General features: G+C 43.6%; 1 protein-coding gene across 1 annotated transcript in view; it reads right to left on the bottom strand.

Moving 5' to 3' along the window:
* LOC306923422 (anoctamin-1-like) overlaps positions 1-12,961 on the bottom strand; it is a 61,200-nt gene that overhangs the window by 32,246 nt on the left and 15,993 nt on the right. Inside the window, 7 exon segments of the mRNA XM_079501507.1 lie at positions 986-1,050; positions 4,131-4,169; positions 4,992-5,047; positions 5,149-5,200; positions 5,621-5,675; positions 8,945-9,096; positions 9,632-9,730. Coding sequence (XP_079357633.1) covers positions 986-1,050; positions 4,131-4,169; positions 4,992-5,047; positions 5,149-5,200; positions 5,621-5,675; positions 8,945-9,096; positions 9,632-9,730 — 518 coding nt within the window.

The raw sequence follows: 12,961 nt of genomic DNA, 5'->3' as shown, positions 1-12,961 counted from the left end.
TACGCCGGAAGAGTGGATGGCACGCTACGTCACGCTGCCACTCAAGTGACTACTGGCCAATCACAGGGCATCTTTTCCGGGACTTATCAGACCCGAACATGCGCGCTGTGACGCACGCTCATGATTGTTTTGCCCTCCCTTGAGCACATACGCTCCAGAGCCGAAAGGGGCGTCTACCTTTATATGTCCATGATGAGGATCTCTGGAATGAGGGCGTGGGCGGCGTAGTCCTGACACCAACTCAAGTTGTTTTTCCCGCCTGACTTTGTCATTCTAACCAATGACGGACAAAAGATCTATCTCCACATGAATGGTAAAAAAAAAAAACCTCCCAACTCCACTTGAGCTGTATTTGGGTAAAGTGATGATAATATAAAGACACATTCAAGTACCTGACATTGTATAAGGTCACCATACCAACTTTGATGAGGCTCCACGCTGGTGGGCTAGTGCCTTGAAAAAACCTGCTTCCCTCTCGCTTCAACAGTCCTTGAATGAATGAGCCATTATTGCTACACAGATACACTGATCGAAGTTCGACATCTACAGTATGCTGTTCTCTCCTTACAGCAGTAGTTCCCAAAGTGGGGTCCTTGAGGTTAATGATAGTTAGGAACCAAATGGACCCTTATGGGTCTAACTCATTGAGTGTACTGAGTTAAATTAACTTTGATTTTACAATATACATTGGGGTCCCAGAGATAGAAATGGGGGACCGTAGCCTAATTCAGGTCAAACTGAGGGTCCTTGAAATGAAAATGGTTGAAAATCACTGCTAGAACCGTGAAAATCCTTCTCCTATGGGGGTCCTTGGCATACATTTTCAAATGGGGGGTCCGCGGGCTAACGAGTGTCAATTTGGGGGTCCTTGACATGGAAAAGTTTGGGAACCACTGCCTTACAGTATTTACATTTTGTGAGTGCTCAAAATAAAAAGTGGGAAATAATAAAAGTAAAAAATGTTAAATAAAATAATCATCCTTACCGTACAAGGCCAATGGGCTGGTATTTGTAGAAAACGCTGTAGCTTGCCCACTCCTCGTACAAGAGCTGGGGGGGAAGGTAAACAACAACAACAGCTATTGTGAAGTTTGTTTATGTTCTGAAACCTTGCCTTATAGCTAAAAAAAAACAAATAAATAAATAAATAATAATAATTAAAAAAAAAAAAAAATCCTACGCAGACCCATAGTTGAGATGAGCTGAATGATTGCAGCCAATTCGCCTACCGACAAAACAGATCCATAGATGATGCCATAGCCACAATGCTACACACTGCCCTCTACCACCTGGAGAGAGACAAGTCCTATGTGAGAATGCCATTCATAGACTACAGCTTAGCGTTACAACACGGTAGAGCACCAAAGTCTGACGTCAATATCGGTATAGAGGGCGCAATTCCACTGGTTCATGTACTTTTTATTTGCATTGTAATCCCCATAGGGGGATTTTAGATCGCCGATCATATACTGTATGTTTGAAAAATAAACATGTCATCCCAGCCGTTTTACTCATATAGATTCAACTGACTGAGAGAAAACGCTTTTGGTTACTGCTACTGAATTAGTTACATTTTCGCTAGAAACAGACTGTATCATATATGAGTGACTGACTGTCGCAAACGATTCAGATACACCTCCCTGACAATAATGCAGAGACAGCTTGTTTACTTTTGGACCACAATGCTTATATGAAACGAAATTAAGATGACCCCATGTTGTTCTCCATAGAGAAATGACTTCCGTGAACCAGGCAAGACCAGGGGATGAGCGAGTGACGTCAGGACTTCGGCGCTCTATAATCCCACTCAGACTTGACACCAACCTCAACCTATATATGGTTCAACTAGCCTCGTTCCCAGCTTTGACTCATCTCAGAGGAGAAAAGCCTGATCACCTAATGCAGAGAGTCTCTATAGGGGCTGGACTTCCGTCGTATGTATTTGCCCCGGAAACTATCTTTTTCGACTATTATCACAACACTAATGACACACTACACTGTGTCATTCACAGAGAATGTGAACAGATTTGTAAAGCGCCAGCGTCATTTCTTTCGGGCTGTATTTCCGCCAAATTCTGGTACTTCCGTTTAGACACTCAACCTGGCTAGGTTTTGCCCAGTGTGGGGTTCAAACCAAGCCTGCTGGATCCTGGACTTTCTGCATGGTGAGGATCAAATCTAAAACCTTGTCTGACCTGAAGCTGAACCCAGACAAGCTGAACCCAGAAAAGACTCAGATCCTCTTCTTCCCAACTAAGTCCTGCCCCATGCAGGAGCTAACTATTTCCATAGACAACACATTGGTAACTTTGGTTCCAACAGCCAAGAACCTTGGTGTTGTCCAGGACAGTCAGCTCTCATTCAAATCAAACATTACAGTGGTCACTCGATCCTGTAGGTTTACACTCTATAACATTCAACAAATTAGACCCTTCCTCACCCAGGAGTCAGCCCAGCTCAGTCATATCAAAACGTAACTATTGTAACTCCCTCCTTACTGGCCTACCGGCATGCGCACTTAAGTCTCTCCAATTGATCCAAAATGCCCCACTCACTTGGTCTTCAACCAGCCAAAATTCTCACATGTCTCCCCCTTCTCTGCTTCCTCCATTGGCTCCCGGTCGGAAGTACAAAACTCAAAACTCTGATGCTGGCATTCAAAGCAACCAAAGGTATGGCCCCCATATCTTGCAAGTCTAATCGGACCCTACAAACCCTCCCACGCGCTCAGAGCAGCCGAAGCAGGGAAGCTGAAAGTACCTTTGCTAAAAATGCCGGGAATTGCCAAAAAAAATGCCAAATTGATTGCCCCCCTCCCACCAATCAAACACAAGTGTTTGGTCAAACCACGTGACTTCCATTGGAAAAGCATTGGGGCGGCCATGAAACACAGGCAGAGCACAGAACATTTGTTCTTTATGTGTGTACGAAGCCATTAGTGGTCAAGTTGACGACACATCAGTGATAGGCCTGATCACAGATTGTGAGGGCACACCCCCATCGGCCACAGAGAGGGCGTTGCAGTGGAGAGGGTCAGTGAGCTCAAATTCCTGGGAGTGCACATCACTGAGGAACTCAAATGAGATGTATATGTATACACTGAACGGCTGGGTGACAAAGGCACGTTCACAGCATGGGCCCTTAACGTCCTGTGGGCCTTCTTCTACAGGGGTACCACTGGTACCACTGGTACTGGGCCTTCTTCTACAGGGGTACCACTGCACCCTTAAAGTCCTGTGGGCCTTCTTCTACAGGGGTACCACTGGTACCACTGGTACTGGGCCTTCTTCTACAGGGGTACCACTGCACCCTTAAAGTCCTGTGGGCCTTCTTCTACAGGGGTACCACTGGTACCACTGGTACTGGGCCTTCTTCTACAGGGGTACCACTGCACCCTTAAAGTCCTGTGGGCCTTCTTCTACAGGGGTACCACTGCACCCTTAAAGTCCTGTGGGCCTTCTTCTACAGGGGTACCACTGGTACCACTGGTACTGGGCCTTCTTCTACAGGGGTACCACTGCACCCTTAAAGTCCTGTGGGCCTTCTTCTACAGGGGTACCACTGGTACTTCTTCTACAGGGGTACCACTGTACCCTTAAAGTCCTGTGGGCCTTCTTCTACAGGGGTACCACTGGTACCACTGGTACTGGGCCTTCTTCTACAGGGGTACCACTGCACCGAGAGCATCCTGACTATACTGGCTGCATCACTGCCTGGTATACAGATGTGCCATTCCAACTCTTCCCTGATCTTTTACTGAAAGTTTTCTGAAAATGCATGTTTTCTCTGCAGGTTTTATTCACTGATTATTAGCATTGCTAATTCTCCTGCTTTGCTACTGAAAATAAGTATTCCAGCAGGGGGACTCTATCTATTCAGGGAATCTGAATAGAAAACACCTTGGCAAATGCCCCCCCTTTCTCACTGACAATGTTCTATTTCTGACAATGATGTTCCAAGAGATAACAATAAAGAACCTTGAACCTTGAATCAAGTAAAGACTGCATAATTCTTCTTCAGGATCTAATAAAAGCTCACTCCTTTGTTCCCAGTATTCTTTGACTTTCAACAGGCTTCATAATGTCATAAAAAAGGGGGAGTAGAGGGGCTATGGTAAGCAAAGAGCTTACCTTCCTGTCGTTGTTCCCTATATCGCCATGAACTTCTCCCTGTAAAATCACAAGTCGAACATTAAAGGTTGTATTGATATGGATAAATATTAATCACTACCACTAAATCCATGCCATTACGATTTTAGAACCTTTCAAGGTACTGAGGACCCCCCCCCCCACTCGGAATTGTAGAAGCTGAGGCATTACATTTCGTTTTCCGGTTGCACAGATACATATTGTGAAAATAGTCGATCTTCAACCACTGTGTGACTTTATCGTCATCTGGGAACCCCACCTAAAATCATGTGGGGACCCCCCATGTGGGGGGGTGTTGGTGTGGAAATAAAGTGGCTGAATGCACCTGCGAGCCGACACCGACAGACGGCTACTATGGTGCTAAAAATAGCCTATGGCTTGATGTCTTTTTCAACAACAAGCTGATATCTGCCAGTCTGTCAGCTTTCGACGCTTCACTGCAACATGCGACCCAACACAACATTCCACCCACCGGCCATTCAACAGCAGATTTTCGGCAACAGACGCTTTTCAACGCTTAATTTAAAGGACAACTTTAGTTTTTTTTGTTATTAGAGAAAGTAAAAGATGAGGGTTCATTTTTTTTATTTGCTGCTTTCTTTCATTTTAGGGAGTTTAGCTGTTTTCCACCACGCTACCTTGAGGTCCACTTTTAGTTTTCTTTACATAATATATCTAAAAACAATATTATAATATGTAAAAGTGCAGTCATTGTTAAACCCAATGCATAGGCCTATACTTCATCACATGATTGCGTCGTGCGTCGTTGTGAACTTGTAGGTCGGCTATTTTGGTTGAATGACGCCATTCTAAAACAGAGCATAAATGAGGCATTATACTCACATCATGGAGAGGGTAGGCAGCCATGTAGACGCCACTAGCCAGGAGACTAGTGATACCTGATAGGAAACAAAGTTCATTATTTGATTCACATGATTAACTATTCATATATTAATCACAAACCTCATTTAATTATGTATGGAGAAAGTGTGGGAATTACCCATGCTGTACTTGGCCTTTGTGCATTTTGTCCGTTTTAATACCTCAAAAACCTGGTGAATGAATTAAGGCACTGAATTAATTAATAAATTAATGAAAAAAATTAAAAGATATCCCACTACCAATGATACCGTTAATCAACAACTTTTTAGGAAACAAAAATTAATGCTTTGAATTGCCAGCCTGGGTTTCCGACCTGATTCACTGCGTTCTGTGGATTTGTTTTGTCACGTATAGCGAGTGACATAACAAATCCACGGAACACAGCGAATCAGGCTGGGACCCAAGCTATTGGATCGCCATTGAATTGTAGGACACTAGTCTTTATTTATTGGATTTTCAACTTAGTTTTTTTACACAGTAAATCAGAAATAAGATTAATATAGGTTGAAGTTTTAATAAATAAGGCTCTATTTGATGTACTTAATGTATTTGTTTATTTACATGTCAACAACAGTAGACTATACACTTACTATTGAACTCCTGGTTTTACTGTCAAAGAAGTTATCTTTGTCGGACAGGTCAAACCTGTGAATAAACACAACATGACATGACACACACAAACACCCTAAAACACACACACAAAACCCAAAGCACATATACTGTCTTGTATGAAAACCACCTAAAACATTTGAAAAATAATGCAAGAGCCTGTATGATGTACACCAGGGGTTCTCAACCCGTGGGTCGCGACCCCTCGGGGGGTCGCCAAATTATTTTAGGGGGTCCCCAAATTATTTTTTAAAAAAAAAATGTTTTTTTTAAATGTTATTTTCACGATTTTTCAAAAATAGCAGATCTACAAGCTCGTAGCGCGCCACTCGGTGGCGCGCTATGAGCTTGTAGATCTGCTATTTTTCAATAGCTAAATTATAACAATGCTTAAAACACCAAAAGGGGTTTAAGGTTATTGTAGCAGTCAATTTCGGGAGGCGGGAGGGGGCGGGGCGGGGGTCCCGAGACATTGCCAAAGCATGTCCGGGGGTCCCCGGCCAAAAACGTTGAGAACCCCTGATGTACACAAAACAAAAGTATCAAAAGTAGCATATCCACAAGCTCGAAAAGCGGCTTGAAACAACAACGCATTTTGAGCTTTCCGGTTTTGAATTTGGATCCTGAATGTTTCAGACATAAAAAAGCCTATTGGACATGGAAACCTCATCTTATTACAGTAGGTGATGAGACATACGAGATGATTGTAGAATCGACCTCTACGGTCTTAACCCATTTTAGACCGGAGGACGATTCTAAAAATGCCTTCTAAATCCTGACAGCTTTCGGAGAAACCCCTATGTTTCTATGTCAGTGGTTCTCAAACATTTTCATGTCAAGGACCGCCAAATATATATGTAATCGGCCGCCGACACCCCATCTGAAAATATGTTGTTCCAGGGACCCCTCCAGAAGCAAAGATTTGAGTTAAAAATGTTCGTTCTGAAAGAATATATTCAAAGGTTTGCGCCACATTTTCATGATTTTTAAAAAAATAGCAGATCTACAAACTCGTATGAGCTTGTAGATCTGTGATTTTTCAATAGCTAAAGTATAACATAATGCTTAAAACACCAAAAAATGTAAGCACATCTCCAAGCGCACACAATGCATCGTAAAGTGTGAAAGAATGCTTCATGACACTGCTTATATAGGCCTACAATAATAAGCAGGCCTTTAAATATTACAATAACTTCTGCAAAGAGGGATTCACAGAGAAGGAGTTGCAGTTTCAGTAAACTAGCGAGAGAAATGGTGTATGACTATGAACTAATTTCTTGTCACATTGCTCTCCTCAGACACTACATAGATTTTAGAAGTAGATTTAATTGTTTTCATAACATCAGCGTCAGAGCTAAGTTTCACTAAGTTTCACTGCATAGTTACCTTTAAAAGACTACTGTATACGGGGGAAGAAAACCTGCCTCGCTTAAAAAGTGTGTTTATACCGCAATGTTGATTTCGTCGACTACCTTTTTTCACTGACGAAAACTAAATGGAAACTAAATGAAAACTAAGCTATGATGACTAAAACTAACACTAAATATACTGACAATTTCGTCAACAAATAAAAACTAGACTAAAATGTTAGGAAGGGACTAGTGGACAAGAGATCCAGTATAAGTCATTTTACACTTGGTTGCATGCTGAAAATAGCAGATCTACAAGCTCACAATGCGTCGCAGTGTTGTAGATCACAAAAGTCATTATGAGGCATCAAGGCCCACCAAAATAAATTTTAGTCGACTAAATCAACTGTAGATTTAGTCGACTAAAATCTTATGACATTTAGTCGACTAAAACTAGACTAACACTAAAACATTTCAGGTGACTAAAATGTGATCCACCGTTCCAAGTCTGACTGCAGCAGCTCTCTGTGTCACACAGGGGGGAGGGGGTGGAGTTAGTTGCTTTCATAGACAGCTTCACAATGCAATGGAGTTGAGAGGTTCTTTCTGAAGCGGTTTTTGATACTTTTCATTGGTTCAATATTTTCAAAACCACAGACTTAAAGGGTAAAAATAAAAATCCTCCCGACAGTGACGATATATTGGTAGTTTGTTGACCGGCCCAGAGGTCTGTACTGTACTTGGTCCCCACCATTCCCCCCCCCCCCCCCAAAAAAAAGTATTTGACGAAAAGCGATCTACAAGAGTTTGTAGATGAGCTATCTCCATTGGATGATATGGCCTATTTTCGCCCAAATGTTTACGCCTATAATGTCATGCCCAGAATAGGGACGATGTGGTCAATCGGACAACCTAGATCAGGACAAGTTTATTACTAAACTATAGCCTGCCAGCAGAGCCTTAAAATAGAGGTGATGTCATCTCGTAATTCCTTAACTCCTCTTAAAACTTGAGCTGCCACTTCTTAGAGGAGCTGGAGACAGGAAGGAGGAGGATGAGAGCAGCAGCAGTCTAAACAAGTTGGAATGAAAGCAGATCGAGGGCCCTTCATCAATGCTTCTCGGCATCTGTGTGTGTGACGTGCGTGCGCGTGCGTGCGTGTGCGTGTGTGTGTGTGTGTGTGCGCATGTGTGTGTGTGTGTGTGTTTGCGTGGGCACGCATGCTTCCGTCTGTGCTTGCGTCTGTGTGCATGCATGACGTGCGTGTGCACATATGTGTGTGTATGTGCATGCGCGTGTGTGTCGTGTTTATACTTCTTCGTCTTTATGTGGGACAAATTGGGTGTGTGTGTGTGGGGGGGGCATTGTTCAGGTTTCTACTGTTACTTTTGTAGCTAAAACTTTTAAATAGAATTAAGGTATTTTGCAAATGTGGGGGTGGAACTACTAAAACAATACAAAATGTTAAATACCCGGCAGTGAGAATTGCATCAAAACTGTTCATATACAGTAGTTGATGTCTTTCGTCATAGTGCGGGAGCTCAAAAGAATCAACCTTGTTCCCACACACGCACATGCACGCACGCACACATGTGCGCACACACACGCTCACACGCACACACACACGCGCGCGCACGCGCACACGCACACACACAGTTTATAGAGGTTATGCGCACGCATAAAGTGAGTGGCAAATCGAGTGGCAAAGTCAGTTCAACATTGTTTATCAACATGGATTAATGGCAATCAGATAGGACCTTTCTGTTTGGATGTATAAGTAAGGGCTGTCAAGGCCAGAAAAGTAGTTTTTTTGCCACTCAGTAGGCGTTCCACGCATAACGTCTGGGTATGATGATGATGTCACACGCATACCCTCTATAGAAGTGGTTCCCAGGCGGTGCTGCTTATGACAGCACGTGTTCATTGAGATTGTACATGGTGTACGACTGTACGTACAGGTGTTGTTTCTCTCTGGAGAACGTGTAGGACAGGTGTTTGAAGTTCTTGCGCTGGGTGTCCTCCACGTGCGGGTGGAGTGGCTCGGACACTTTACTGATCAGCGAGCTGATCTTCTCAATGACACTGCTGGACTGCTTCATCTGGTACACCTGGAAGGTTCAAGCATCACACACTTGAGCTTAGATGGGCTATTTATTTTGAAAATATGTGAACCTTTTTCAAAACGTTTGAACCTATTTTAGAAAGGGAAGACAGGGATGGTTGTCCTATTAATTATTACTATTATTAGTATACTATTCCATACCCAGCGCCAAAGTATAATGCAGACTTTCTTGTGCATACGTTTTGGACAGTGAGTTAATCCCGTTGGCTTGTAGTGTGGTGTGTGTGTGACATTTACGATCCAACATGGAATTGTTGCCACCCACAACCATGAGAAGTTCATCTTGACGCTGTTTGAGCCAAGCTATGTGTGTTAATAAAACAACAGGGATTCAAGCTATACACGTGTCATTTTGCGTGCTAGTGCTAAGGAGATTGTATCCAATTCCAAAGTGCCCTCTCACTCGTGTGTCGACAGGTCTTAAATGAAAGTCCTTTATAAGTTTGTAGATTCTGGCGTTCTGACAGAGGTTTCCATAACCCTATTACATAATAATAGGTTTAGTATGTAATTATTCTTACTTTTTTGGTCGGCATCTTCAGCTTCATGAACTCAGCTTCCCGACAGAGAACACTCCATGGAGCATGAATCTTCACAAAACCCACACCTGGAGTCTTGGCCTGTGAGAGTCAGTATATATGACAAACATGAAGCACATATCAAAGGGGCAGCAATGGTTTGGGGCCGGGCAATTTGAGGACTGGTCTTCAGTGGCGTGCACAGATAGACACTAAGGGGTGCTAGTGCACCACCTGCCCTTGCCCTCTGGACAGCAATGTGCCTTAAAAAAAAAAAAAGTGTACAGTATGTGGACCATGGTGACATGGTGACATTGATCAATAAATCTCACACTATTAAGGCAACCGGCCGGTTCCACACGCTTCACAAGGTGCCCTTTTTTCACTTGAGCACCTACCCCTCTAAATGTCTGTGCACGCCACTCCTGGTCTGGATGTACACTAGTATATCCTGAATATGTTGTGTGTCCACACACATTTTTACATTTGTGCTCACTCAGGCCTACATGTTTGTGAATGTTGCAAAGTGATAGCACCTGCTACTGATTTGCTAGGAATGTTTAAAGTTCTGGACTTTAGAAAGTCGCTGTATAGCACCAACAAAATTTCAGGTGAGGAAGTTTGGCATAGGACTGGTCCAGTTTTGGTTATTTAGATGGGAATGCAGACTTCCTGGCAGAAGGAAGAAGAAGAAGAGAGAGAACCTTTCAAACATTTACAAATAATAAACATTCTTGACCTTATACAGTATGTGGAAATGTGTGGAAATTATGTTGACCCAACTCATAAAGAAGGGGGAGATGAATGACAATCCATTGTGTTTTAAAATAATCTTTTCCGCTCTCCGCTTTAACGTTTTTGGACGGATTAAATGCATAGTCACAGATCGCCCTTGGGGCGTGATGGGACGCACCCTTAGTGTTATAATTAGTGTTATAATTAGTGTTATAATTAGTGTTATAATGCCATCCAGCATCGCAAATATTATATTTAACAGTTCTTGGCATCTCCGTCGCCGGGCAGTGCTTAATGCTTAATGACTTCATTCAATATTATTTTCGGACGAAAACGAAAGTCTTTAGAGAGTGCCCCGGAAACGAGTGATTATTACTTCCGGCTCATAAAATCAACTGGTAGCTGTTCAGAATAAGAGCTTATATGAATGGTGGTCTAGGTGGCGACAGGTTGCAGCTTTTTGTGACCTTAAACGTCGGAGGGGAACGTTAAGCAGAGTGCAGAGAGTTTTTGACTCTTAGGAGGAGGAGGCTAGAGTGGGACAGAATTCTAACAACATGTTTGAGTGGTGGGATCATTGATACATATTGTATTTTTACTGTGTTTAATCCATTGTTGATGCTGTGCTCTTAATTGTTGCCAATATTCTATTCTAATATAATATTATATTATATTATATTCAGTGTGGCCATAAGCCAAGCTGTCTAGGACAGGGACATGATGGGATATAGTGTGTGTGTGTGTGTGTGTGTGTGTGTGTGTGTGTGTGTGTGTGTGTGTGTGTGTGTGTGTGTGTGTGTGTGTGTGTGTGTGTGTGTGTGTGTGTGTGTGTGTGTGTGTGTTTTCAATGAAAATATTGTCTGTTTCTGAACATTACCATATTGTACCTGGAGCCAACTACTCTGGCAATATCAAAGTGCTTGTGCTTGTTCTTTTTTTAATTGTGCAGCACTAGTAGGTATGTTTGAGATACACATTTTTCAAAATTAACATTTTCTCCCCACCCCTCCAAAAAAGGGGTTAATGGGGCAATGGATTGTGGCAGATTAATCTTGCCTCTATGCAAGAGGGACCAATTCAGTCAATCCTCTGTTCCAGTAGCCATGACACTAGACATTGACACCATTCCTCCACCATGCATGCAGGCATTCTGCCTTGTATTGGATGAATGAGTCATTGCTCGCGCTCATGTATCTGACACCACTGCTCTCTGACTACTGGGATTTCCCCTGGCACCCTCATCAGAGTGAACTGCAGTCAATGCTTTTCACTGTGGATAGACTGAATACTCCTCTTTTTACTCAATATTAGATCACTGTCCATTTTTGTCAGGTGAAACCTGACTAATGAAAGCTCATGAAATGTAGACGACCTAGTCATTTAGAGGACCTAGTCATATACTCTAATAGAAGAGTTGCCTGATTGGCTGCCTCGTCTGCCTCCTCTGGCCAATGAGACAGCAAGCAATGGCATGCCCAACAGCATCCAGGCACACACGCACCTCTGGCCAATGGGACAGCAACCAACTGCATGCCAATAACGGCCTCCATCCATGTATGCACACACGCACACGCACACACTCGACACTCGCAGTGTATAACAGAGGGAGCTGATGCGATCTGCAAGAATCACTCACTAAAGCAATAAGCCACGAGAGGTCTCAGGTTACCGGGTATTTTACAATGGCTGGGAGGCGTAGGCAGACCCGACGCGCAGCGGAGGGTCTTCTACCCTTCCCCAGTACAGCTACAGAGCTGCAGAATCAGCTGGGAATTATATAAAGTGATTGAAGGTGTGGGTTATCGGTGAAATGTACAACGGTCACGTGACGGTAACCAGCCAATCAGAATCAAGTATTGGGACTAACTGTTTTAGAAATATATTTATACCTGTTGAGAGCTCATACAACATGCACTGCACATCTTAACTATAAATGCACCAAGTCTGTGTGTGTGTGTGTGTGTGTGTGTGTGTGTGTGTGTGTGTGTGTGTGTGTGTGTGTGTGTGTGTGTGTGTGTGTGTGTGTGTGTGTGTGTGTTCGTCTGTAATCCACGTAACTCGAGAACCGTTCGCCCCACCGACTTCAAATTTGACACACGCGTCCCACATCCCCACAGCGAGTGCAGTGCCCCGGTGTCGAGTCCGTCGAACCCACGGCTGTCCAGAACCGCCCCAAAGAAAACTCTGCCCGGGCTCTGGCCAGGGCCCACAGTGTCCATATATGGAGCTGGTCTGTACTGACATCATTCTGACGTCTGCATAGACTCCATATTTGGGCATGCCTGACACAGAACTGCATATATGGACATAAAAGGGACACAAACATAATGTCTGGGTGGGGCATGCATTTCCAACTTGCATCGTTCCAAGTAGGCCAGTGCCCAATGGGCACTGCTGTAGAGGCTCCAACGGCCACCGCTCTAGTACCCTTATAATGTTCACAAGACTATATTATACCGGAACGAAAATACATCGCATGGATGCAACTGGGACGTATCCTCAGTGATGTATCCCAAGGTCATCAGGGTTTCGGGTCTCGCGAACATCATACGCCTCACTCGGGTGACCCAGCCGGGGTGATCAAGTCCCGACTTACGT

The sequence above is a fragment of the Electrona antarctica genome (assembly GCF_951216825.1).
Source record: "Electrona antarctica genome assembly, chromosome: 5".
Classification (NCBI taxonomy): domain Eukaryota; kingdom Metazoa; phylum Chordata; class Actinopteri; order Myctophiformes; family Myctophidae; genus Electrona; species Electrona antarctica.
The sequence above is the reverse complement of the archived record's forward strand: the minus strand, read 5'-3'. Positions and strand labels throughout refer to the sequence as shown.